General features: G+C 36.5%; 2 protein-coding genes across 3 annotated transcripts; one reads left to right on the top strand and one right to left on the bottom strand.

Moving 5' to 3' along the window:
• Positions 1–528: 528 nt before the first annotated feature.
• LOC111415174 (uncharacterized) lies at positions 529–27,214 on the bottom strand. Of its 2 annotated transcripts, none has more exons than XM_023046721.2 (7): positions 26,132–27,214; positions 13,065–13,592; positions 8,219–12,916; positions 7,683–7,973; positions 7,021–7,619; positions 6,396–6,965; positions 529–1,486 (listed from the first exon to the last, which is right to left on the bottom strand). In XM_023046721.2, exons 1-7 carry the CDS (start codon positions 26,730–26,732, stop codon positions 851–853), a joined length of 7,923 nt encoding a protein of 2,640 aa, XP_022902489.2. In that variant the 5' UTR covers positions 26,733–27,214; the 3' UTR covers positions 529–850. The 2 variants fall into 2 exon arrangements, with proteins under 2 accessions (XP_022902489.2, XP_022902490.2); XM_023046722.2 differs by having other exon boundaries at positions 13,065–13,586.
• LOC139429048 (uncharacterized) lies at positions 17,664–19,437 on the top strand. Its single transcript, XM_071194448.1, has 4 exons — positions 17,664–18,722; positions 18,781–19,085; positions 19,144–19,235; positions 19,293–19,437. Exons 1-4 carry the CDS (start codon positions 18,659–18,661, stop codon positions 19,408–19,410), a joined length of 579 nt encoding a protein of 192 aa, XP_071050549.1. The 5' UTR covers positions 17,664–18,658; the 3' UTR covers positions 19,411–19,437.
• Positions 27,215–27,660: the final 446 nt, after the last annotated feature.

Here is a 27,660-nt window from a genome sequence, read left to right as displayed (position 1 = left end):
TTTAATTAAATAACCACTATAATTTATGATCGAATAATACATGAATTAATTTAAAACATAAATGCTTGCCACAGTAATCTACTTATAACTATCAAAAAAATAATTAATACGTGATTCCGTTCATTTTCGTTCGGCATTTAAGTAAAAAAATCAGTTCTTCTGTCTACATGATCTCACTCACTCGTTTATATAAAGGAAAATTGGATCGACACTTATACATCTTTTAATAATACACTTTGGATGTCGTGCGTTTTTTTAAAAAAAGCAAACCATTTTATTATTTCATATATTACAAGAAAATCCGAACTTTTAAAATAAACATTTTGTACTCTTTTTTTCTTTTTTTTAATACAACTATAACAAGTTCATTAAAATCTTTTACACCTTAATCGTTTTTCCTTTTTGTTTAAATTAAAATAAATCGTAAAATTAGACACCCAAAGTCATGTCAACATACTTTACGCTACCATCATCAAGCGTCAAATATATTCTGTATGAAGGGTTCAAAAATTATAAAGAAGGGAAAAAGGAATAGAGAGTGAGAGAAAGAGAGACTTTCTAATACTAAGTCGTCATTAAATATTTTTTTCGCCTGTGAGAAGATAATACACACTGAAACGCTACTTATTTTTTTTTAATAGCGATTTTTTAGCATGCAATTGGATTTTTTTTCATTTTTCTTATAATCATCTTCAAATTAAAAGATCACACATAGATATTTTTCATTACGATGAAAAAATAATATAATAATCAATAACACAAACTAATAAAAAATCATCTTTGTCTATTGTGTTTGTTTCTTCATAAAGGATTGCACTATTCAACTCCCCACTTATTTTCAATTAACTTTTCAATGCCCCGTATAATATGGTGCTGCTGGTGGTGGTGCAGACCCTGCATGAGGGGCAACATACCCATATTCATACCCCGGACCCGGTGGAGGCGGTGGCGGACCTCCAGGTGGTGGAGCTCCCACATACATACCTTGAGGTGGTGGCGGAGGATACTGTTGTGGTGGATATGGCGGATAACCAGCATAAACCGGCGGAGGTGGTCCTTGAGGATGTGGTGGGGGAGGTTGATATTCATAAGGACCTTGTGGATAACCCTGGGGAGGTGGGGGATAACCTTGAGGTGGGTACATCGCGTAATTGTACTGCGGTTGTTGGTAACCCATCATTTCATATGGCTGGGGTGGATATCCAGGATAACCTTGAGGTGGTGGAGGGTATGGGACATGACCTCCATGGGCATAACCGTAATAATTATAGCCATAATCAGGAGTTGGAATGTCGGATTTCGAGGTTGTTTCACCAGTTGATGTCGATGTCGGTTCATTTTCCGGGTATGTAACATCGTCTACGGGGATTACTTCCGGTTCAGAGGATGATGATATGCTTTGTGTCGATTGGTTCGTTGCGGAATGTGAAGGTTCTGGATGTTTATCGTCTTCCGTGTATGTACTTGTTATCGTATCTAAAGACTCCTAAAAAATAATACACAAATAATATAATTATTAAGCAATTTTTTGTATTTATGTATTAATATGGAAGATCACTTTTACAGCAAGCGTATAAAGTGATATAAAATGCGATTGTATATGAACCAGGTAAGGTTACATATTTAATGGAGAACTTTAGATTGAAATCGCGGCATCTGTAAGATGTTTGATTCGCTGGTGATGGCCCATAACCGATTTTCATATTCTCAAATAAGTTTCAGTATGGCGTTATATTTCAGTAAAAAATTTGACACCCAAAATAAAAAAATTTTGATTCTCTGCTTAAAGAAGCAGACTTATAAAAGTTGAAAACTGAAACTCCTGAAATGCGCTGGAGATCATCTCACCGTGAAATGTGCGAGAGATGACAACAAAATGTTACAATTCTTGGAAAAAGCATCCTGCCAGCTATAAAGGCTACGAAGAAGAAGTCGAAATAAGAAAAATCAAAATAATTTTCCCTGCCCAGAGCGTCAAAATACAATAAGATCCAGGAGATCACAACAGAAATGCGCAGAAGGTCACAAGTTCTCAATCCTATGCGTACATAGCAAAAATAAAACCAACTTCTAAGTCGAAAACGGTACCACGAGAACTATGCGAAGGAAAGGGTAGTCAAAATATAAGATATTTATCAAACACTACGGTTGATCTTAGAAAAGCCAAACAAACAAGAAAAGTTAATGAAGACAATATTATTATTAGACTTGATAAGATAGACTCCGCAAATAGAAAAGGTCTAAGCAAGAAAACATATGGTCAATAGACTTTGTGTCATGACTTGGAATGCCAATGGGGTTGCTATAACATACACTACATGCTATTAATAAACCATAAAATTTATGTATGTCTCAGAGAAACGGGAGGAAGTGCGGTACAAGTTAAAAGAGCATTTCACATTACGAAGACAAAAAAGATAGAAAAAGACGAATATCTGGTTTCATTGGCCAAAGTTAAAACTAATAATGACCCAACAGTAATAGAGTTCAAATTATTTCAAAGTTACTCCACAACCTGGATGTAATTGACTTTTTCATCTCAAGAAACTTATTGTCTAGTTTTATCAATGGATACGTTCAGCAGGTGTCAACAGTTGAATTAAATCACTCAGCTAGTTGTATGAGCTTTAATACAGCGGAACGAAATCGGCTGAACAAGCAATTAAGAATTAGCGGTTCTGCATAACCTAAAACTATGCCCAACAATAATATTTTTGAAAATATTGTGCTATTACAAGAGATAGTGGATGATGCGTTTCTGCATTAACAATATTCATTTTTATACAGTTTGGTCAGTTTCAAAATTAAAGGCGAGAAACAAAAAATGTTAATCCTAACTTAATCCTTACTTAGCGTATCGTTCAGCCGCGACTGCTAATATAGCAAGTTGACAGTTGACACCGGCTGAACGTGCCCAATGTCACAGGGGAGTTTGAGCGAGATTCTTACCATTATAAATAGAACAACAAGAATATATAACATTAACAATTTATTCATGTCGAACAGGCTTAGGAGCAGAAATCATTCAAGGAGGCAAACCAATGGCAACGATATATGCAGATAGAAAAGTAGTTGTTAGCAATAGTTTTAGCATGTGAATAGTTTAAGTTTAGGCAGTATTTTCTAAGTAGAGTAAGTTCTAAGAAGTTTCTAAGTGAATAAGATCAGTAATGCTGAAATTACAACCATGAAATATACACCAGATTATATTGTAGATACTTTATCTAGAGACTTAAACAAAAATATCAACAACGTTCAATTAATTATTACCAAAAATATTACTTAAAGGAAATAAGGAACAAATAAACACACATAAACACAAGAATACATAGAGTACAATCTAATGACTAGAGAATATGTATATTTTAAGAAAAAATTGAAAATAAATTAATAAATACAGATCAAGATAGCAAAGATGATATCAAACCCTTTAAGGACCTTTAGGCCAAACCCGTATCTACACGCAATATTGGAGTGAAAGCATACGATTGCGTTCACATACTTTTATAGGTACACAGTTTCTCTCTCAGCATTGCCAGCCCAAATTCAGGATGTAAGATCAATGTGTCGCAAGGAGATCCTTTAGAAATTTTAGAACAAATTAATCACAAATACTTTTTTTGACATTACACTTGAAATGAGCTAATACAAGGCTTATCTACATCATCATGGTCAGGTTTATAGCTCTTTGTGAATCTTAGCCTTCCTTAACAGTTTCTTCCAAACTTGTCCATCACGCGCCTGTCGTCTACCATCCCTGGCCAACGTTCTTAGGTCCTCCTCCATATCACAGAATAACCAGAAGTGAAACTGGCGCCAAATCTGACGCCATATTTTTGCGAGGAAGCATGGTATTGCTGCTATTGGTGGTAAATGAAGTTGTCTCCACAGAATAAGCAGAAAGGACACTGACGTCGATTCGTTTGATGTTGGCGACATCTCGTTTTATGACCTTGATTTAAAATCCGCCATCTTATCGTGAGGATCCATATGCGCGATGAACCCGCAATGAATGAGAGAGACAACTTAATTTACCACCAATAGCAGCAATACCTTGCTTATTCGCAACAATATGGCGTCAGATTTGGCCGAATACCCCCAGTATTACTTCTGGTTATTGTGTTGTCTCTCTCATTCATTGTGCGTTTATCGCGTCTGTGATTCCTCGCGATAAGATGGCGGATTTTAAAGCGAGGTCATATAGAAATAAGCACTTTCCTCTCGAATCTGCTTTGTGCCTCTTGGCCTTTCTGCTTTAAGATGCAGGTCGCTAGGTCGAGAGCAACTTACTGGTATGCACCCATTATATTTTAAACTCTATGGATGATTCCTTTCAGGTTGACTCCATTTATACTGATTTTAGTAAGGTTTTCGATCGAGTCGATCATGCTCTGCTTCTTTCAAAACTTCGTGTGTTTGATATTGACGAACATCTTGTGCATTGGTTTGTCTCCTATACACGGGGAAGTATTCTAAAGGTGAATATCAATGGTCATTTTTCCGACAGCATGATTGTTGCCTCCTGTGTACCACAAGGGAGTCACTTATGAGTTCTTCTATTTAATATTTATATCAATGATATTTTTTCAATAATTAAACACTCTCATTGCTTGATGTATGCTGATGATTTAAAACTTTTACACGAGTTTCTTCACCTTTGGATTGTTCGAGGCTACAGCGCGACATTGATGGGCTACGTATTTATTCCAACTCAAATTTCTTGACACTGAACCCTGAAAAATGTAATGTTATTTCTTTTACAAGGAAGGCAGGCACGATCAGATACTATTAATGCCTAGGTGATGATACCATACCTAGAGTGACTCAGATCAGGGGTTTAGACGTCACATTTGATGTCAAACTAAGGTTTGAGGGCCACGTTGATGGAGCTGTTGCTAAGGCTTGGCGCATGCTTGGCTTCGTTATAAGAGTCACGCAAAATTTTACAAATATTTATGCTATAAGAACATTGTATTTTGCGTATGTGCATAGCGTTTTAAGCTTCTGCAGCTCCGTTTGGAATCCCCTATCTATATCAAACATATATATCCAGAAATGAAAGGATTCAAAAAAAATTCCTATGTATTTATGTTTTAAAAGCAACATCGCTTATATTGATTAAGTATCTGCCTGTGCCTCCTTCAACTTCTTATCGCTCCGTCAGCGTCGTTTATGTGGTGATGCTTTAACATTCCATAAAATCATTAATGGTAGTATTGATTCTCCTAGCCTTCTTGAGGTCGTTAATTTTCGTGTTCCTCCCCGGTGTCTTCGGCTCGATTATTTATTTTACACGCCTACTTCACTTACGAATATCTTTCAGAACTCTTCCATATTGATATTATTAGCGCAGGGGTTGATGTCTTTTGCGACTCGCTCCGCGCGTTTAAACGTTTGATAATTGCGGCGTGTAAAGCTGATTATAATAATTAGTTTATGTAAGTAAATTCTATATATTTTGATAGATATATTTTATTCTGTTGTTATCTTTCATCGCCTTGGGTTCGTCTTGGTTCCGTGCTCAACTGTATACATTAAATAAATAAACAAATAAATAAGATTCATTTTTCCGACCAATAAGTACTGGTAGTGTTAAGATCTTGTATAGGACTAATTTGTTTTTTTTTCTTGGTAGTTTGAAGATTTAGATGTGAAGATGTTTTTTAAGCCTGTGGAAACATTTGTTGGCATGGATTATCCACTTCTTTACTTCCTCGCTAACCGAATTTTTATTATTCATCAGGGATCCCAAGTATACAAAACCATCTTCTCCAATTTCGTTTTCAACCTTGTAAAATCTTCCTTCACCTCGTTTTTTGTTCTCTCTATAATATGTATGTCGTCGGCGAATCAAGATCCACGTTGACTACCTTTCCTAGGGTAATGTTACAAGGAGTGGGCAGACATAACAGCCTATCTCCTTGTAGTAGACCGTCGTGGCTTGCAAATATTCGTGATAGATCTCCTTGTGTTATCATTGCTACTAGATGAAGAGATATATTATTGAACTGCGATATGTTTTTTGTTTTAATACATGTTTTCTAATCATATACTATTGCTGATTCAGTTAGTACCACAGGACCAGAACCGAACGAACACGCATCGTCGTCGGTGCCGGTCCTTGAGGTACCGAATCAAGCTCGGTCCTGAAACGGTTAAGCTTCAGATTATATTACTTATTTTTTTTAAGAAGAAGGTTGTAGTGTATAGGTTAGACAGCAAAATGCATAGATAATAAGTTGTGATTATGTTGATGTCTCAATACAACATAAGATATTAACCATCATGAACATGCCTATGAAAAGTTTATGTATTTATCGCCTATTAAAACTTTTAAATGATCACCATTACAATCTACATAAATTTTTCTTTACAAAATTTTAAAAAAATCTTACCTGAAACGTTTGTTTATTTTTAGCCATAATAGTACTAGCACATTGATCCAATCTTTCCAAAGCAGTACTAGCCTCCCTTTTTGATTTACCTCTGACATTTTTCGGTTTAATAGCAGTAGTAACAATAGGTGAAATAGTATCTTCATCAGTACTCATTTCTCGTCGTTCTAACGAACTATTCCTCGAGTTATGAGCGCTCTTCTTATTATCAAGGTTAAGTATATTATCTTTAGAAAAATTAAAGTGTCTTTTCTCATTGCCATGAAGAGTTCGCTCTTCGTCACTACTACTTGGATGCGATTCCGTTTCACTTTTTGCCTGCGTACTAGTCCTGGTTATTTCTTGACCAATGTTATATGGTTTAGTTTTTGCCGTTTGAACGCGTTTAGTAACCGTTTGCATTTTTGAAACTAAATTGGGGACGTTTTGTTTTATACTTTTTACACTTAATTTAGTTAAGTTGGGCGCGAAAGGCTTTACGATACGTTTTTGAGGTAATACTGAGATTGCGGTGTTATTTTTTATCATCGCTTTTGCTTTCGCTTGGTCTTCATCAACTTTTCCACGAACCTAAAAATGTTATAGTTTTAAAATTTGAAATAATGTATTAATTTTATTAATTTACTTTAATTGCTGTTTTAATGGCGACAATTTTTCCACTTTCGAGTTGCATATAAACCCCTTTAGGTGATTTCAAAACTAAAACTTTTTGTCCAGCTTTAAGAACAATGTTTCCTTTGTCGGGTTGATTTGTTGGAATAACAACGTCTAAAGGTAATGTCATTTCTTGTGCTGTCATCCCTTGCCTTTGCCAGTGCTCAGCTGGAATCCATCTAGTTGGACGCTCTCCACCTTGTTGCATTGGCCTAACAGAAGCAACAGGTCGATGTCCTCGCGAGACTCCGCCAACGTTATAAGAGGGTTGTCTAGCCGCTTGTTTTTCTCTTTCATATCCTTTTTTCGCCAACCTTTTTTCTTGTTGGGAAAGTTGCTTATCTTTACGATCAACCAATAAAGATTCATGTTGAAACGGTTCTTTGTTCAATCTTTTCCCGTGTTGAACGAGAACTTTTTGTAAAACAACATCAATATAATTATCTTTACAATGTGACCAATCCTTTTCTTCGCCTTCTTCTGTTTTATCGTCCCAACAAAGTGTGCTAACATCTTTAATAGTTAAATGAGCGTCTGGATTGCATTCGTCAACAACGCGATCGGACATTCCTAAATAAAATTGAATTTTTAGATTCTTTGTGTAATGATGGGGATTGAAGCAAGTTATATTACCTTGCTTGTTGATCTGGCGGTCGTAAATTTTCTTTTCAAGACAATTATCGACCACCAGACGATACACAAAACACGGTTTCCTTTGTCCATAACGATAGACTCTACAAACCGCTTGCGTATCATGGCAAGGATTCCAAGATGCGTCCAAGACAACGACGCGATTAGCACCAATTAAATTTATACCTAAAGAACCAGCTCTGGTTGATACTAAAAATAGATAAATTTTTGGATTCGAATTGAATTCATTGATTAGTTTTTCTCGTTCCAATGCACTTGTTGAACCATCCAAACCTTCAAAATAAAGAACAATTTTGTTTATCAATAATTCTAACCAAGTCTTTTAGGTAATAGTATTGGTTATAACAGTACAAATCTACCCTAAAATCTAACCCAGTATTCCCCATTTTCATCTAATATCCTGAAAAATTATATTTTTCGCCACAATCCTTCGTCTCACGCCTTACCAACATCGTCTTACCCAATACAGAACCTTATATCCAACACTACTCCACAGACTTTCATTCAAAAATACTTACGATAATAATTAACATTTTTGGCCCAATTTAATGTATCTCCTGGAACAACATTCATCTGTAAAAACTGTTCAATCAAGTCTAAAGTAATTAAAGATTGACTAAAAACCAATAATCGATCACCGAGTGCAATACTTTCTTTGATAATACAAAAAAGTATTTCTAATTTAGCGGAATTTTCAATAATACCAGGAACATAATCTTTTAACAATTCGATAGCCCAATCGTATGGAATACCAGTATCTTCTTTAGTCGCCGTTTTAATTGCAGGTGTAGCTTCGACAATTTTAATATCATCGTCACTGGGTTCTTGTTTGATGTCGATCCCCTTTTCCGATTTAACTTCCTCTTTGATTTCATCGTTTTCCGTTTTCGGCTCCAATTTAATATCGCTTAAAATATTAATCTTTTTATTCATGTCGTACGCCGAATTTCCGCTTAATTTTATATCACTTATTATGTTTATTTTTGGTTTAATATCACCGGGTTCACTTTTAACAGGACTCGGACAAATGTTTGAAGACGGCGACTTTTCTTCCTTTTTCCATTGTTGATTTGGATAATTTTGATTAAACGGCGGCTTAAAGTTATAGCTTTCATTTGGTTTGTTATAATTTTCGTTCGGTTTATATTCTTGATTCCAATAAGGTTGTTGTTGATTTTGATAGTTATCAAAGTTACCAGGTGGTTGAAATTGTTGGTTTTGATTGGGATAATTTGATGGGGGCTGACCTACTTCTTGTTTATATGGCGATTGAGGAACTTCTTGTTTATAATTTTGAGGAAATGTATTATCTTTACCACCAGAATTGTTTCCTCCATTTGGATAATTAGGATACTGATTCTGTTGATAATTTTGATATGGCGGTTGTTGATTTTGGTAAGGTTGTGATGAATACTCGGGATTTTGTTGTGGGTTTTGGTAAGAATTCGTAGAATTTGGTTGAAAACCTTTTGGTGGGCTCTCACTTGTATAATTTTGCGTCGAATTTCCGTGATATTGATTTTCATTATATTGGTTAGTTGTATATTCTCCTTGACCACTACCACTTTGATAAGTATTTGGAGGTGGATGTTGATAACCAGGAGTGTTATTTTGTTGATAGGGTTGATTTTGTGGTGCTTCTCTATTTGGATAAGGTGATTGTTGATCTTGGGGCAATGGATAAGTTGGATTCTCTTGATTCGGTCTAGAAGAATTATAATGGGGTGGTACATTTGGCGGATATGTTTGTGCTGGTTGAGGAGGATAGTTTTGAATACTTTGGGGTGCATTTGAAGTTGGAGGAATATTTGGAGGCGGCTGATTTAAATTTTGAGGTGGTACAATTTGAGTTGGATGATTTACATTTTGAGGAGGCACAGAGCTCTGCACTTGATAATTCGCGTTTTGAGGATAACCAGATACATTATTATGTCCAGGCGGAGCTTGAATTTGGTGGCCATTATTCGGTGGCATTCCATATCCAGGGTTTGTAGTAACTTCTGGTACACTTTGAGGTTGATTTTGGGGGTGCCCACCAACATTTTGAGTCTGATCTCTAATATTTTGAGGTGGCTCCCTTGCATTTTGAGGTGTTTGATGTCCATGATGTTGGTGACTTTGTGGTTGATTACTTTGAGGAGGCGGGTAATTTCCGAAATGTTGAGAATTTGGAACGTTCTGAACATTTTGGATTGCTTGCTGATGTCCTACATTTAGAGGATGCACTCCAGGGGCAGGATTTTGTCCAACACCTTGAGGGTATCCATCAACACTTGAAGGATGATACGGGGTGGTTGGTTGATTATGTTGAGGCGGGTACCCAGGATTTGTTCCAGTTTGATGATGATCAGGATTATCTGAATGATGTTGAGGATATGGAGTTGAAGGATTGTGTGGTTGAGGATGTGGTAACGGTGGAGGAGGATGAGAGTTAGGTTGAGAATGTCCTGAATTTTGAGGATGTCCACTTTGTAAAGTATGTGGGTGTACACCAGCTTGAGAATGCACTGCATTTTGTGGATGTGTCCCACTTTGGGGATGCGCAATATTTTGAGAATGATTCCCTCCTTGAGGATGTCCAGTACTTTGAGAATGATTTCCTCCTTGAGAATGCCCACCATGTGGATGATTCATATTTTGTGAATGCGGATTAAGTCCCTCATAAGAAGAATTATGTTGGTGATGTCCATGTGGTGGAGTACCATGACTTTGAGGGGGAATATTATGAGTTTGTGATGGAACATTATGACCTTGAGGATTAATATTATGACCATTAGAAGGAACATTGAGATTTTGCGACGGTAAATTATGATTTGGCGGAGGTAAATTATGATTTTGTGGTGGTAAATTATGATTTTGCGGTGGTAAATTATGATTTTGTGGTGGTAAATTATGATTTTGTGGTGGTAAATTATGATTTTGCGGTGGTAAATTGTGATTTTGCGGTGGTAAGTTATTATTATTGGATGTTGCATATCCAGAATGTGGTTGTAAGGGCTGTTGTGACTCGTTATTTGGTGGACCAGGCTGCGAAGGTTTTCTTCCAACTGGATATCTACATGGTTCGTATAGAGTAGGATATTCTTGGGGGTTTTGATTATCATAAAAAGTAGCATGTTGATTTTGAAATCCCCCAGTATTTTGTTGGTGATTAAACTCATTTTCGGGGTTTCTAAATCCCTTTTGTTCATTTGGTGGATAAGAACTTTGAGTTGGAGTAAAATTTCCTTGTTGGTTCGCTGGGTAATTCTCTTGATGTTCAGGAAAAGAATTCTTTGGTGGTTGATTGTAATTTTGGGAATTTTGATTATATTGAGGTGTTGTTGGTTGTTGATTAAAGTTTGGAGGGTAATCATTTCCCTTATTAAAATTCGGTTTTTGATCAAAGTTATGGTTTGGACCCCCAGCAAACGGTTCAGTAGAATAATTTTGATTACCAGTGTTTGGTTGATAAGGATATATATTCGAGTCGCTTTGAGGTGTACCACTCGCTGGATATTGTGAAGATGGTGTACTTTGATTAGAATATGGATAACTCGGACTTTCACCCATGTTTTGACTTTGCGATTGATAACCTGAAGAGAAACTTTGATTTGAACCGTACCCAGAGCTGTTTGAGTACTCAAATTCCATTTTCACTGGATAATTTTGGTAGTTATTTTGTTCGGTTGGAGTTTGTGGCGTGGGTTGGGTTTGCGAAATATTGTTGTTAATATTGTTGTTATTGTTTTGGTTTTTTCCAGACGATTTTTTATTTTTGCCTCCAATATCAGAAGAATTATAAGGCGTAACCGACGCGGCTGGTTTTGCATTTTTCCCTTTTCCTGTACTTTTTTTTGATCCCTTTTTCGGTTTTGCTGTTGTCTCATTTGTTGTGGTCGAAGCTACTTCCTCTAAGTCAATATCCACCGTTTCTCCTCCAGCTTGTTTTTTTAAAAAGTAATACAACACATCTGGATGGTTCCAAATTTTACAACAAACCGCGAATGCTTTTAATGGATTTGGAACGGTTTGCGTTCGCACAACTTCGTTCATAAATGTTTCGTACAAAGTTCTTTGGAATGGTGTCATTCTAACCAACAAAACATACTCTTCTTTTTGTGGTAAAGCGGTTTGTAAAACGGTGTGAGATCGCCTTTGTACAAAACCAAGAAGTAACGAATGCAACACATGCGCCCGATATCGCATTAATTTTATATCAGCCTCTGTAGAATCTATACATTGTCCATTTTGAATGGGTCTCTCAAACATATTACAAAATTCCGTCTTTGTACCTAAATAGTTTGGTCGAACAAAATCAACCATACACCAATATTCCATTAAATTATTTTGTAGTGGATAACCAGTTAGAACCACTCTTCTTTTTGTACGCATTTGTTTTAAAGCTTGAGAGATGGAAGCGTGCGAATTTTTTATTCGATGACCTTCGTCGCAAATCACCAAATCAGGTCCTGGTTTTACTAAAGCTTCATGAACCTCATCAAATAATAATTTACTTTTATCATCGTCTACGGGTTCAATAACTGGAACTTTCTTTCGACTTTTTGGATGTTTTCTTAACGACAACAATCGATATTGTTCATAACCAATTAATAAAACACCTCCGCCGGCCTTCCATTCATGAATAACTTTAGCGCGTGCTGCCAAAGTTTTATGACTGTCATTCAAAACGTGCAAATTAAAATTTCTAGGCCGAACTTCTCCGTGAGCATTTAACGGACTGTTTGGAACAGCTTCCTCAGTTGGTAACCACATATTATATTCCGCCATCCAATTTTGTAACGTGTTAATCGGCATTATACATAAAATTGTTCTCGATTGTGTGTGTCGAAGAAATATATCGGAAAAACACACAATCTGTAACGTTTTCCCTAATCCCATCGAATGCGCTAAAATACACCCGAATCCCGTTGAACTTTCAAATCTATTTACACTTTCAATTACATTATCGAACAAAAATCGTACTCCGCCGATTTGATGAGGTTTTATAATTCTAGCGATTTGTGGCGCTACATACACGTCTTGTTCATCTTCAGCGTGACCAACATTCACAACAACACGACCTTGCTCGTCTGGTTGATTAAATTCGTCGTTTGTATGCAAACCAGAATTACTAGGATCTTCATCTGTGTCATCATTTGGGTCATTTTCTGATTCAGAAACAACTATACAATCGTCGTCTGATGAAATATCGATTGTCGTTACAGGATCTTTTGCTGAAAAATAAAATAGTTCCTAAATATTTATAATAATTAATTTTAGATTAAACGCCATAAATTACTTTGTTGTTAATAAAACAATTTTGATTAGTTGGCGTTTATTCTAAACTCGTTGAAAAAAAATCTTTTTAATTAAAGTATTTACGTTTTGGTTTTTGTAAAGATACCCTTGTACTCATCGCATCTTCACTATCACTGTCACTATCACTAAACCTTTGTTCAAGTTGCGGTGGACGTTTCATAACGGGCGCTATACTAACTGATGGCGTTAAATTTCCGGATGGTTTTTTAATTGCTATCAAATTTTTCGGACTTTTATGTGGTGGAACGGCGCTTTTCGGTACTTTAACCAACTCAAACGGTTTCTTGATTACTTTCGTCATCGTTTGGCCATTGGGCAACTTAACCAGCACCGTACTTCCGATGCGAGCTCCGGAAGTTCCTGCTTTCGGGACGTTTCCCTGCAACAACGATATGACGCGTTCTTGTTGAATTTGCCGCTGATAATCACGCAGGATCCGTTGTTGTTCTTGGACGCGTCGTAAACGTTCCATTTCTTGTCGTTGCGCGGCCAAAGTGGATTCGTCGAGTTTAGTTTCATCCATTACTTCGCGAATGTTTCTTCGTAAGTTTCCAGCGAGTTTATTACGGTCGTTTAAATCATCTTCTGTAACTTTAAAAATAAAAGTACAATAATTAATTTGAAGATTTGACAAATTATATTAATAGTAATGTTTCTGCAGCTGTGTGACCTTGACTAACAATATTAATCAGCATACTGGTGTGAAGTTATCCATAAATCCCAGCAATAAACTTAAAACATTAATAATTCCGTAACTAATACGATTTGGGTAACCAAATTTCACACAGAGGTCACTCTTACCCTCAAGAACAGCTTACCACCCCCATTTGGTAAAAAAAATTTGTTTCAACCCCCACCCCCGAAAAAGGGATGTTTTCGCCCTGATGGGCACCTTCGAATTAAACCAAATTCTACCACATAATAGAACACAGTTCTAAGTATTTTTACCAATTTTCAAAACACCGTAAGCCCTAACGGTTTTCGAGAAAAAAAATCATTCTTATAAACCGCGGATGGGACTTTAGGGGTGAATTTGACCCCGTTGGGCACCTCCAAAATTGATGAAATTTTAGGATGATTTAGAGGATGCCTTTAGCGATTTAAATCGACCATCCAAACACCGTAAGGTATAACGGTTTCCGAGAAAAAAAAATTGTTATTAGACACTATAGGTATACAGCGCGGCGCGGACTTTGGGGGTGAATTTGACCCCGTTGGGCACCTCCAAAATTGATGAAATTTTAGGATGATTTAGAGGATGCCTTTAGCGATTGAAATCAACCATTCAAACACCGTAATGTATTACGGTTTCCGAGAAAAAAAATCTGTTATTAGACACTATAGGTATACAGCGCGGCGCGGACTTTGGGGGTGAATTTGACCCCGTTGGGCACCTCCAAAATTGACGAAATTTTAGGATGATTTAGAGGATGCCTTTAGCGATTGAAATCAACCATCCAAACACCGTAATGTATTACGGTTTCCGAGAAAAAAAATGTGTTATTAGACACTATAGGTATACAGCGCGGCGCGGACTTTGGGGGTGAATTTGACCCCGTTGGGCACCTCCAAAATTGACGAAATTTTAGGATGATTTAGAGGATGCCTTTAGCGATTGAAATCATCCATCCAAACACGGTAATGTATTACGGTTTCCGAGAAAAAAAATGTGTTATTAGACACTATAGGTATACAGCGCGGCGCGGACTTTGGGGGTGAATTTGACCCCGTTGGGCACCTCCAAAATTGATGAAATTTTAGGATGATTTAGAGGATGCCTTTAGCGATTGAAATCAACCATCCAAACACCGTAATGTATTACGGTTTCCGAGAAAAAAAATCTGTTATTAGACACTATAGGTATACAGCGCGGCGCGGACTTTGGGGGTGAATTTGACCCCGTTGGGCACCTCCAAAATTGACGAAATTTTAGGATGATTTAGAGGATGCCTTTAGCGATTTAAATCGACCATCCAAACACCGTAAGGTATAACGGTTTCCGAGAAAAGAAAATTGTTATTAGACACTATAGGTATACAGCGCGGCGCGGTCTTTGGGGGTGAATTTGACCCCGTTGGGCACCTCCAAAATTGATGAAATTTTAGGATGATTTAGAGGATGCCTTTAGCGATTGAAATCAACCATCCAAACACCGTAATGTATTACGGTTTCCGAGAAAAAAAATCTGTTATTAGACACTATAGGTATACAGCGCGGCGCGGACTTTGGGGGTGAATTTGACCCCGTTGGGCACCTCCAAAATTGACGAAATTTTAGGATGATTTAGAGGATGCCTTTAGCGATTGAAATCAACCATCCAAACACCGTAATGTATTACGGTTTCCGAGAAAAAAAATCTGTTATTAGACACTATAGGTATACAGCGCGGCGCGGACTTTGGGGGTGAATTTGACCCCGTTGGGCACCTCCAAAATTGACGAAATTTTAGGATGATTTAGAGGATGCCTTTAGCGATTTAAATCGACCATCCAAACACCGTAAGGTATAACGGTTTCCGAGAAAAGAAAATTGTTATTAGACACTATAGGTATACAGCGCGGCGCGGACTTTGGGGGTGAATTTGACCCCGTTGGGCACCTCCAAAATTGACGAAATTTTAGGATGATTTAGAGGATGCCTTTAGCGATTTAAATCGACCATCCAAACACCGTAAGGTATAACGGTTTCCGAGAAAAGAAAATTGTTATTAGACACTATAGGTATACAGCGCGGCGCGGTCTTTGGGGGTGAATTTGACCCCGTTGGGCACCTCCAAAATTGATGAAATTTTAGGATGATTTAGAGGATGCCTTTAGCGATTGAAATCAACCATCCAAACACCGTAATGTATTACGGTTTCCGAGAAAAAAAATCTGTTATTAGACACTATAGGTATACAGCGCGGCGCGGACTTTGGGGGTGAATTTGACCCCGTTGGGCACCTCCAAAATTGATGAAATTTTAGGATGATTTAGAGGATGCCTTTAGCGATTGAAATCAACCATCCAAACACCGTAATGTATTACGGTTTCCGAGAAAAAAAATCTGTTATTAGACACTATAGGTATACAGCGCGGCGCGGACTTTGGGGGTGAATTTGACCCCGTTGGGCACCTCCAAAATTGACGAAATTTTAGGATGATTTAGAGGATGCCTTTAGCGATTTAAATCGACCATCCAAACACCGTAAGGTATAACGGTTTCCGAGAAAAAAAAATTGTTATTAGACACTATAGGTATACAGCGCGGCGCGGACTTTGGGGGTGAATTTGACCCCGTTGGGCACCTCCAAAATTGATGAAATTATAGGATGATTTAGAGGATGCCTTTAGCGATTGAAATCAACCACCCAAACACCGTAATGTATTACGGTTTCCGAGAAAAAAAATCTGTTATTAGACACTATAGGTATACAGCGCGGCGCGGACTTTGGGGGTGAATTTGACCCCGTTGGGCACCTCCAAAATTGACGAAATTTTAGGATGATTTAGAGGATGCCTTTAGCGATTGAAATCAACCATCCAAACACCGTAATGTATTACGGTTTCCGAGAAAAAAAATCTGTTATTAGACACTATAGGTATACAGCGCGGCGCGGACTTTGGGGGTGAATTTGACCCCGTTGGGCACCTCCAAAATTGACGAAATTTTAGGATGATTTAGAGGATGCCTTTAGCGATTGAAATCAACCATCCAAACACCGTAATGTATTACGGTTTCCGAGAAAAAAAATCTGTTATTAGACACTATAGGTATACAGCGCGGCGCGGACTTTGGGGGTGAATTTGACCCCGTTGGGCACCTCCAAAATTGACGAAATTTTAGGATGATTTAGAGGATGCCTTTAGCGATTGAAATCAACCATCCAAACACCGTAATGTATTACGGTTTCCGAGAAAAAAAATGTGTTATTAGACACTATAGGTATACAGCGCGGCGCGGACTTTGGGGGTGAATTTGACCCCGTTGGGCACCTCCAAAATTGATGAAATTTTAGGATGATTTAGAGGATGCCTTTAGCGATTGAAATCAACCATCCAAACACCGTAATGTATTACGGTTTCCGAGAAAAAAAATCTGTTATTAGACACTATAGGTATACAGCGCGGCGCGGACTTTGGGGGTGAATTTGACCCCGTTGGGCACCTCCAAAATTGATGAAATTTTAGGATGATTTAGAGGATGCCTTTAGCGATTGAAATCAACCATCCAAACACCGTAATGTATTACGGTTTCCGAGAAAAAAAATCTGTTATTAGACACTATAGGTATACAGCGCGGCGCGGACTTTGGGGGTGAATTTGACCCCGTTGGGCACCTCCAAAATTGACGAAATTTTAGGATGATTTAGAGGATGCCTTTAGCGATTTAAATCGACCATCCAAACACCGTAAGGTATAACGGTTTCCGAGAAAAAAAATTTGTTATTAGACTATAGGTATACAGCGCGGCGTCGACTTTGGGGGTGAATTTGACCCCGTTGGGCACCTCCAAAATTGACGAAATTTTAGGATGATTTAGAGGATGCCTTTAGCGATTTAAAACGACCATCCAAACACCGTAAGGTATAACGGTTTCCGAGAAAAAAAATTTGTTATTAGACACTATCGGTATACAGCGCGGCGCGGACTTTGGGGGTGAATTTGACCCCGTTGGGCACCTCCAAAATTGATGAAATTTTAGGATGATTTAGAGGATGCCTTTAGCGATTTAAATCGACCGTCAAGACACCGTAACCCTTAACGGCTTCAGAGAAAAAAATTTGTTATTAAATTGTACACGTATGTAGACCAGATAGCAGGTGCCTTTAGCGATTTTAATAGATTATGAAAACTGCGAAACTCTTAATATTTCATGGAAAAAATAAATTTTGTTAAGAAAGGCATTTTGTAGTTTTATGTGCTTTTAGTCGTTACTGACAAAGGGTAAGAACTCCGCCACGTGCAGTTACAAAAGGCGCAGGTATTAAGGAAAAAATATGTCCATATTTTTTGCATTATAAGTGCATTCCGGGAAAATAGTTGCCGACTTATTCGGCGTTGTTTTAGAGCGCCTTTGTTTTTTTTTAGATTTTGCCAGAAGGGTGAGGAGTAAACTTATAAATGTGCTTAAACTATTCTATTGGGGACGGAGATCACTAGTTGATATATTTTGCTGTAGTTCGCGCTTTATGGATATTTTATCGGTTCTTTTTAGAATCAATCTGCTTCGATATTTTCGTTAATATTTTTGTGTATATAATATATTGTGTATAAATAAGTTATTATATTTATATATAATATAAATTATAAATTACAAATATAGTTATATTTAATTAAATATATAATATATATATATTAATATTTGGCGAGGTAACGACGTCTTCATTTAGAAGCGCGAAGTTAATAAAGAAATAGTGATATTCAGAAACTTATTTTTGATGTTAATAAATGTACAGGGAATTCCTTTTTAACTTCTTTTCAGTAAAAAGGTCACTTAAGCAGGTACGTGGCTTACGAGTTAGTGCATTGTAAGTACACTTACACCGGCTTTGACCAATCATAGCCATCGATATTACTGTAACACAGGTAAGAACTTAATAATATATAAAGGTTCCTCAGCTATTGCAGAGATCAGTTGTTCTGCTTATCTCTTGTTAAAACCAGTGACCAGCGAAGATGCCGACGAAATTACTGTTTTTGGGCGATAGTAATTTTTGCCGAATGCTACGTACTATACAAAGTAAGTATTTGTTTTAACAGATATGAAGTTAATTCCTACTAATGGTATATATTTTTAGGACGACAATCAAAACGGACAAGCAACGGAAAATATTTCCTCGACTTAGCAGTAGGCGGTCAAACAATACTAAAACTTTTGCGGCGCGCAAAGTGTATTCCAAAAACATGTTCCCCTTGGTTTTGTGGAGATATTGTTGAACGACATATCGTTATAATGATAGGAACTAACGATATACTCCACAAAACATCACCATCCCAACTAAAGTCCCAATATTCTCACCTCTTCCGCTTCCTTCTTTCCTTAAATCCTAAAGGAATACAAATTTGCACAATTCCTCCCTGCAAAAACTTCGAGTCTGTGAACGTAAGATATTATAATTTCTATGTCATGCTATAAATAAATACTCTCTATGCCTTTATAGGAAATCAATCATTACATTCGACGGTTTTGTGCTGAAAAGCAAATCAATTGTACCGACATTGAAGCAATTGTTAACAGAAACATGATGGAAGGGTAACACAACGTGAAAATTTTTCTTTTCTTATGTGTTTAATACAAATTTCTACACAGGGATGGCATTCACTTAAATGAACAAGGATTGGAAGCGGTTTGGAACGCGGTAGCAACTAATTATAATAATATTCTCAATCCATTACACAATTTAATTATAAGTAAAACAGACCATTAATATAATAAATTTCATTCTTTATCAAAAGTTTTTTTTTCTATCAAAAATCCACTCTCCAAATCATCCTAAAATTTCAGACAATCTCGGAAACCGTAATACATTACGGTGATTGGATGGTTGATTTCAATCGCTAAAGGCATCCTCTAAATCATCCTAAAATTTCGTCAATTTTGGAGGTGCCCAACGGGGTCAAATTCACCCCCAAAGTCCGCGCCGCGCTGTATACCTATAGTGTCTAATAACACATTTTTTTTCTCGGAAACCGTAATACATTACGGTGTTTGGATGGTTGATTTCAATCGCTAAAGGCATCCTCTAAATCATCCTAAAATTTCGTCAATTTTGGAGGTGCCCAACGGGGTCAAATTCACCCCCAAAGTCCGCGCCGCGCTGTATACCTATAGTGTCTAATAACACATTTTTTTTCTCCGAAACCGTAATACATTACGGTGTTTGGATGGTTGATTTCAATCGCTAAAGGCATCCTCTAAATCATCCTAAAATTTCGTCAATTTTGGAGGTGCCCAACGGGGTCAAATTCACCCCCAAAGTCCGCGCCGCGCTGTATACCTATAGTGTCTAATAACACATTTTTTTTCTCCGAAACCGTAATACATTACGGTGTTTGGATGGTTGATTTCAATCGCTAAAGGCATCCTCTAAATCATCCTAAAATTTCGTCAATTTTGGAGGTGCCCAACGGGGTCAAATTCACCCCCAAAGTCCGCGCCGCGCTGTATACCTATAGTGTCTAATAACAGATTTTTTTTCTCGGAAACCGTAATACATTACGGTGTTTGGATGGTTGATTTCAATCGCTAAAGGCATCCTCTAAATCATCCTAAAATTTCGTCAATTTTGGAGGTGCCCAACGGGGTCAAATTCACCCCCAAAGTCCGCGCCGCGCTGTATACCTATAGTGTCTAATAACACATTTTTTTTCTCGGAAACCGTAATACATTACGGTGTTTGGATGGTTGATTTCAATCGCTAAAGGCATCCTCTAAATCATCCTAAAATTTCGTCAATTTTGGAGGTGCCCAACGGGGTCAAATTCACCCCTAAAGTCCCATCCGCGGTTTATAATACTGATTTTTTTTCTCGAAAACCGTTAGGGCTTACGGTGTTTTGAAAATTGATAAAAATACTTAGAAGTGTGTTCTATTATGTGGTAGAATTTCGTTTAATTCGAAGGTGCCCATCAGGGCGAAAACATCCCTTTTTCGGGGGTGAGGGTTGAAAAATTTTTTTTTTACCAAATGGGGGTGGTTAGCTGTTCTTGAGGGTAAGAGTGACCTGTGTGTGAAATTTAGTTACCCAAATCGTATTGGTTACGGAATTATTAATGTTTTAAGTTTATTGCTGGGATTTATGGATAACTTCACACCAGTTAATCAGCATAACGTTAAGTTTGATCAAACTTGATCAGAAAAACTGGATCAGCCATTTCCAACTAATATCAATAAGATAATTTCTTACCTCAGTCTATGGAACTAAAACTGAAAACAAATTTTATGAATATTGAGTTTTAACCATAGAAACATGCTTGATAACGTAACTCAAGACCAGCCTACCACAAGAGTTGGTACTCGCACTGCTCCTCTTAAATCTATATATCGCAGACATGCCAGATACAAGATCAAAAAGCACAGCTACACCGAAGTCTGGGCTTTTGCAGTAAGATATAGATCGTTGGAATAATTAGAGAAGATCCTGACAGCCGATTTAGAGAATTTGGGAAAGTAGTTCCAGAAAAAGGCGTAAAAGCTACTAAGCAATCTGCGTTCTTTAATCCATAATATAGCCATATAGGCCTATAGGCCCTATACTATAATCTACATAATCTTTCATACTAAAGTCAACCTCAAATTCTAATGGTACAAACGCTGCTTTAACAAATGAGCCTCTGATAAAACTGGTAGAACTTTCTACCCTAGGATCAGAGATTACTCCGGGTGTATAGAACTGTATCCAGTCCTATGTTTTGTGGGTAGATCATGCGATGGAAGAATACACGTGATTTTAAAAACCAATACATTTTTACCATCTAAGTGCAATTTTGTGCAACATTTACGACCAGGCGAAGATATCCGTAGGCTTCAATTCTTAACGGAATTTTCAGTTTTGGCTGAAAGAGACAACATTCTGAATAACATTCTATGGAGCGACGAAAGTCGTTTCCATAATAATGCAATAGTATGCAAACAAAATAATGGATATTGGTCTCAGGACAATCCTAGGTGGACTGCACAAACAAAGAATCAAACGATTTATAGGGTCAATGTTTGGTGTGGGATAATCAATGAAACTTTGGTAGGACCTTATTTATACCACGATACGTTAACAAGTCACCGTTACTTGGAGTTTCTGCAGAACAATCTTTCTGCACTTGTGAATGTATTTTGCGCTGCTCTTATCATTTATCGCAGCTCCAACATAAACGTACCTTAAGGTAGTCGATAGGCAAAAAAAGCCGCATACCGAAAGGCATTATGCATAACGACGGTATCGGTAAGTATCGGTAGCACTTGGAACATCGTCGGAAGAAAGCTAAAGCTTCGACGCTGCAAGATCGGTCGTCTCCACTTCCTCAACGATACAATGAAGCTGAAAAGATTGGTAAATTTTCGCCAAATGATTCTTCTTCTTGAGAGACGGACGACTAAGGTCCACTTTTATCATCCTCCTGATAAACTATCTAAGGGATAATTGCCATGGTTACAGCGGTTTTAAGCGCTCTCATTGGCTAAGAGCGCCAATTTATCTATAGGATAAATTTATCAAGAGGTGGTAAAAGTGGGCCTAAATCAGAATGTTTCTAGTTCTAGGTCTAGTGTTAGTTTTGGTTTTAGTTCTTATACAGTGCTAAGTTGCTACTAGAAAGTTTCGGGTTTAGTCGTGCGCCTTCAGACGCGTGTACTGGAGGGATAAGTATACTGGTTTGTTATATTCTATTGCTTTTCCCCCTAATTAGTTAACTACGAAGACCGCGTTTTTTCAAAACCCCTGTTCTTCCTCGCTTATTGTTATGTGCTTCAGAATGTGGTGTTATAACAGCTTCATTCTGGGTTTTTACCATATAGATTAATATATGTATTCTACAAAAGGAATACTTTTAGAAAAATCCAGCTCTTAGAATAACAGCGATTAAAACCTCTGGAGCTATGACAATGCTCTCCTATCAGGAAATTGGTAAAAGTGAATGTAAATGATAGCTGATCGATTGGAATATAGCATGACAACCAAGTCAAGGTCACATAACTGTGGGAGTTAATTTCTTAATTCTTAACTTCATTTTCAACATCCATTAATTAAGTTGTAAGGTTTCTTGAATGACTACGAAAATTTTTTTTAATTGAATTTCTATATGGATTAATACAGCAAAAACTAATTAAAATCATAAAGGTACAATTTCGTGACAGGCGGCGGACTACAAACCACAACCGCAAACCGCAGGCTACTCTTTGGTACATATACAGGATCTGTCACGACGAGCTGAATCTACATGTATATGGAAAACTACTGGCACTATTTTTCTGAAAATTTGCATATAACATTTATTTTAAATGGAAGGTACTAATTTGTATTGAATTTTTGCACCATTTTTGAATTATTTCTGTTTTTCCGAAAATTTTGGCAGATGCAATCCTTCACAATAAAAATAATTTTTAGAAATTACACTCGAGTCCGGCCAAATATTCTCAGTGTTTGCACAGAGAGGACTCATAGCTTACATAACCCTTGAAAAGTTTTTTAAAAAGTAATTAAAATTGGGGTTGCCATTTAAAAAAATGAGGTTTTAGACTTTTTGAGATAGGGAAATTCGGCGCAAATTTCTGACCAGCCTGTATACTTTTTTAAAAAACTTTTCAAGGCTGTTGTAAGCTATGGGTCCTCTCTGTGAACACCCTGAGAACATTTACTTGCCGTACTCGAATGTTATTTTGAAAAATTATTTTTATTGTGAAGAGTTGCATCTGCCAAAATTTTCGAAAAAGCAGAAATAATTCAAAAATATTGTACTCTAGACATATGATGATTTATATCAAATTATATTAAAATTTAGCGGGGATCTCGAAAATTCAATAAATATTGGTACATTCCATTTAAAATAACGAAGTTGGGGTCCATTTCCGGTATAACCGGAAGTTGGAGAAAACTGAAAATATTTTAGCTAAAACGAGCACCTCGAATAAACGCTATATGCAAATTTTCTGAAAAATAGTGCCCGTAGTTTACCACATACATATACAGTGTGTCCCCGGATTGTGTCCCCGTAAGGTATAATTGACGATAAATTTTTGAATTTTAATTCCATCTTTTGCAATTAAAGTCTGGATGTCATAAAACGAAATGTAACCAAGTTTTACGTCAAATGTCCTCAAAGTACCAAAGTTAACGCAAGAAGTTTGTTAACCGTTGCAGGTAAAGTGGTCTGTCTGAGCAATGTACAACAAAAGTTGATTAAGATAAAATGTTTGTTATGTTAAGTTATAGCGATATACCGAATTTTATTAATTTAGGATATAAAAGCAAACTGCAGATTTTTAAATCATAAGATTAACAAAACATTTTCGATCTAAACTAAATTAACATAAAAGCTTATTCAATGATACCACCACCAACACTAACACATAATTCAGCCCTTTTCCGACATTGTTTATAACTTTTTCTAATATGGTCCAAAGGAATGTCTCTAATAACGGTTTCAATTTTTTGTTTTAAACGGTCTAAACTGTTATTAAAATTTTCAGTGTACACTTTTTGTTTTACATAACCCCAAAAATAAAAATCCATAATAGATAAATCCGGACTTCTTGGCGGCCATGGTTGCGGGCCATATCTACCAAGCCATTTTTTTTCCAAATAACGTATTTAACAAATTTCTAATTAAAATGGTCGAATGTGGGCCGCAACCATCTTGTTAAAAATATAATTTATTGCGTTTTTCTAAATCCACGCCGTGAAAATAATTAAATAAACAATTTTCTAGTATTTCCAAATATCGGTGTTGATTCAAATTACCTTTTATCCTTGTTGTATCCTTCTGGGAATACTGGCGTTTACAAGCTATGCGATAATGTGGATTAGTCTTTGACCAGAATCGACAATTTTGTGATGTAACCACTCCATTAGTGGTGAACGATGCTTCGTCCGAAAATATTATGTTTTTTAAAAAAGTTATGTCTCAAAATTTTGTACCCAAGCCACAAACAATAATCTAAACGTTTTGCTTCATCACCTAAATCCATAGTGTGGTTAAATTTTGGTTTATAATACGACACCTTACCGTAATCCATTGCGTTCGTTACTGCAACAATCGACCCAGCATTATGTTCATCTAAAAACTTTTTTTCCTTCCTTTTATTTTCCACATTACCCGTTTCCGAAATTTTTTTAACAACTCTCTTTATTGTTTTTTTATCTACTAAAAATCCAAATTTTTCCTCAAATTGCCTTAAGACTGCATTGTAACTAATGTTCCCCAATCCATAGCACTGCGCTATAAATATTTTATGTTGTGACGTAAAACTCAGATCTTTTGTTTTTTTGTAAAACGGAATATTAGAAAAAAGTTTTCAAGACAGCTCATTTTTTCTTTTATATGCTAAATTAATAAAATTCGGCATATCGCTATGATTTAACATAACAAACATTTTATCTTAATCAACTTTTGTTGTACATTGCTCAGAAAGACCACTTTACCTGCAACGGTTAACAAACTTCTTGCGTTAACTTTGGTACTCTGAGGATATTTGACGTAAAACTTGGTTATATTTCGTTTTATGACATCCAGACTTTAATTGCAAAAGATGGAATTTGAATTCAAAAATGTATCGTCAATTATACCTTACGGGGACACAATCCGGGGACACACTGTAGACTCAGCTCGTCGTGACAAACCCTTTACAGGGTGGTTCAGATTTTAATTGGGAAACTTTACTAGGACGTAAACTTCATTTTTTTTCTATAATACCTGTCAAATTGTTGTAAAGTTGGCAAAATTAACAGGGAGTTTTGTTTTATCATGTTTTGAAATAGATATGTCCTAGAAAAGGTGTTTTGTTCTATTTAATTACTTTTTAGCACGTTTTTACAATAAATATGTACTTCGTTAAAATCGTATTTATCTAAAAATTTATTAGTATTTTAACCTCAATTATTCAGTTACTGAAAATGTTACTAAAAATCAGGAAAATAACATAAATTTTATAAGGATCCTAGATAATACCAACAGAAACCCTAAAAAATTTACATTGACAAGTATTATAGAAAAAAAACGAACTATAGTACTTGCCAAAATAACACACATAAACATAGAGTCGCAACTCTTTTGTTTTTGAGTTATGAATGATCAAAGTTGAGCCAAAAATTTACATTTTATTTTATATTTCAGCTATAAGTAAACCATACAATTTGAAAATTTGTATGTATTTACTACTGGTTATCACCTTATTTCCAAGCATACCTTAAGCTTCAATAGCGCCTTCTAAGGTGATGAAATTCACAATCTTTTTGAATTTTTTATAAGAACCTTTTAGCAGCGTGGAATATTAACATAAAAAAGTATGAAATGTAAAGCTCATTCTTTTATGACACTTATTAGTGTCTCTTGAGTTTCATTTTTGATGAATCCTCATAATTGTAAATAATTTTTTGATTATACCAAAGTGGCGCTTGTCATGGAATTGTACTTTTAAATAAAAGTGAATTAACTCACCACTTTTTTTAGCAGGTGTAACACTAACTTCATTAACAGATGTTTCCTCACTTTTCTTAGGTTTGTCGCCTTTTTTAACAGTTTCAAAACTAATCTCCCCCATTTCTTTTAATTTCTCCTTAATATCATACTCGTAGTCATCAACTTCACATTTAATTTCGCTTGGATTTTTAATCTCTTCACTTTCCTCATTGGGATAGGGTTCGTCGACCAACTTATCTAAGAAATCAGTGCTTGTTTCCAATTCTGAACTAATCTCGGCAGGTTCTCTAATATGAGATTTAATTCCAATATCCTCATCTGATTCAATTTCGCTCTCGGAATCGTAATCACTCAATTCTGGATCGCTGTAGCTAAGATTACTAGATTCATCTCCGGTTTTCTTAAATTCAAATTTGGTACGTTTGTTGGAAGGGCCTGCTAGGTTATCAAAGTTTCTTTTTATTCCTTGACTGTCCTCGAGGTTTATATCCGAATGGATTTCATCTTTACTTTCGTCATCCACAAGATCACCACCACTTTGGAGTCCCACCTTGGAGTCTTTCGTTTTATCCAAACGTTGAATTGTAACATCTCCGAGCCGTTGAAACACAGGATCCATTCTCCAAGAGACAACAAAAAAAGTCGAGACGGCACAACGTTTATTCACGTTAAAGTTACATTATTTTTAAATTTGCCGCTACCCGAACCGGCTATGTAAACAATACCGAGAATGATTACATACAGTTTATTTACATTAGAATCGGTTTGGGTGAATTTTTTTCAAAACGAAGTACCTAAAAGTTTTAAAACCATCGGAATTTGTTAGGTTAGAACAGTTGCGAAACGTACGGAAACAAAACACAAACGAAGTTGATCTTCTAGAAACGCCACTTTGTGTTGTCAAACTAAACCGAACACAAACGAAATTTCACTCGCGGATATTCTTTCTTGAAATGTGTATTAGACGGAAATGATTAAAGCACGCGTAAACACACACGGTGAAGTTTTTTTTTGACTTGAAGGGATTGATGTTGTGTTGATTATTTGGGACTCACGAAGTACGGCATTGTGTTCGGTCAATGAGGGAATTATATTCGTTTACCAATCATTTTCGACAGTAGAGGCGCTGACATCGCGTTCGGTCCTCGCCGCAAGAAAATTTAACACAACTAGATAGAATAACATATCTATAAGGGGACCTACTCATACTCCCGTTCAAACGTTACATTACACAAAAGCGTATTGTCCTTATCTTTTTTCACTTTTATCATTTATCACTTATTCACACAATTTTAAATGCAAATTTGAATTTGGCCAGAAAATTAAAGAAATTCTCATCAAAGCATGCGTGTCTTATTGATCGTTAATTTTAATGGGTTAATTACCCCAGGATTTGTTTATTACTACTTTATTACCTCGAAATATTACACCACGTTTTAATTAACTCTTTTATTAATCTTATCACTTTTTAAGTCATTAAAAACTATTCATTATTGCGTTTTCTTTTTTGATAAAGCAAAATTTTAAATTTCGCGGGTTTAGTTACC

The sequence above is a fragment of the Onthophagus taurus genome, chromosome 2, assembly GCF_036711975.1.
Source record: "Onthophagus taurus isolate NC chromosome 2, IU_Otau_3.0, whole genome shotgun sequence".
NCBI classification, from domain to species: Eukaryota; Metazoa; Arthropoda; class Insecta; order Coleoptera; family Scarabaeidae; genus Onthophagus; species Onthophagus taurus.
The sequence above is the reverse complement of the archived record's forward strand: the minus strand, read 5'-3'. Positions and strand labels throughout refer to the sequence as shown.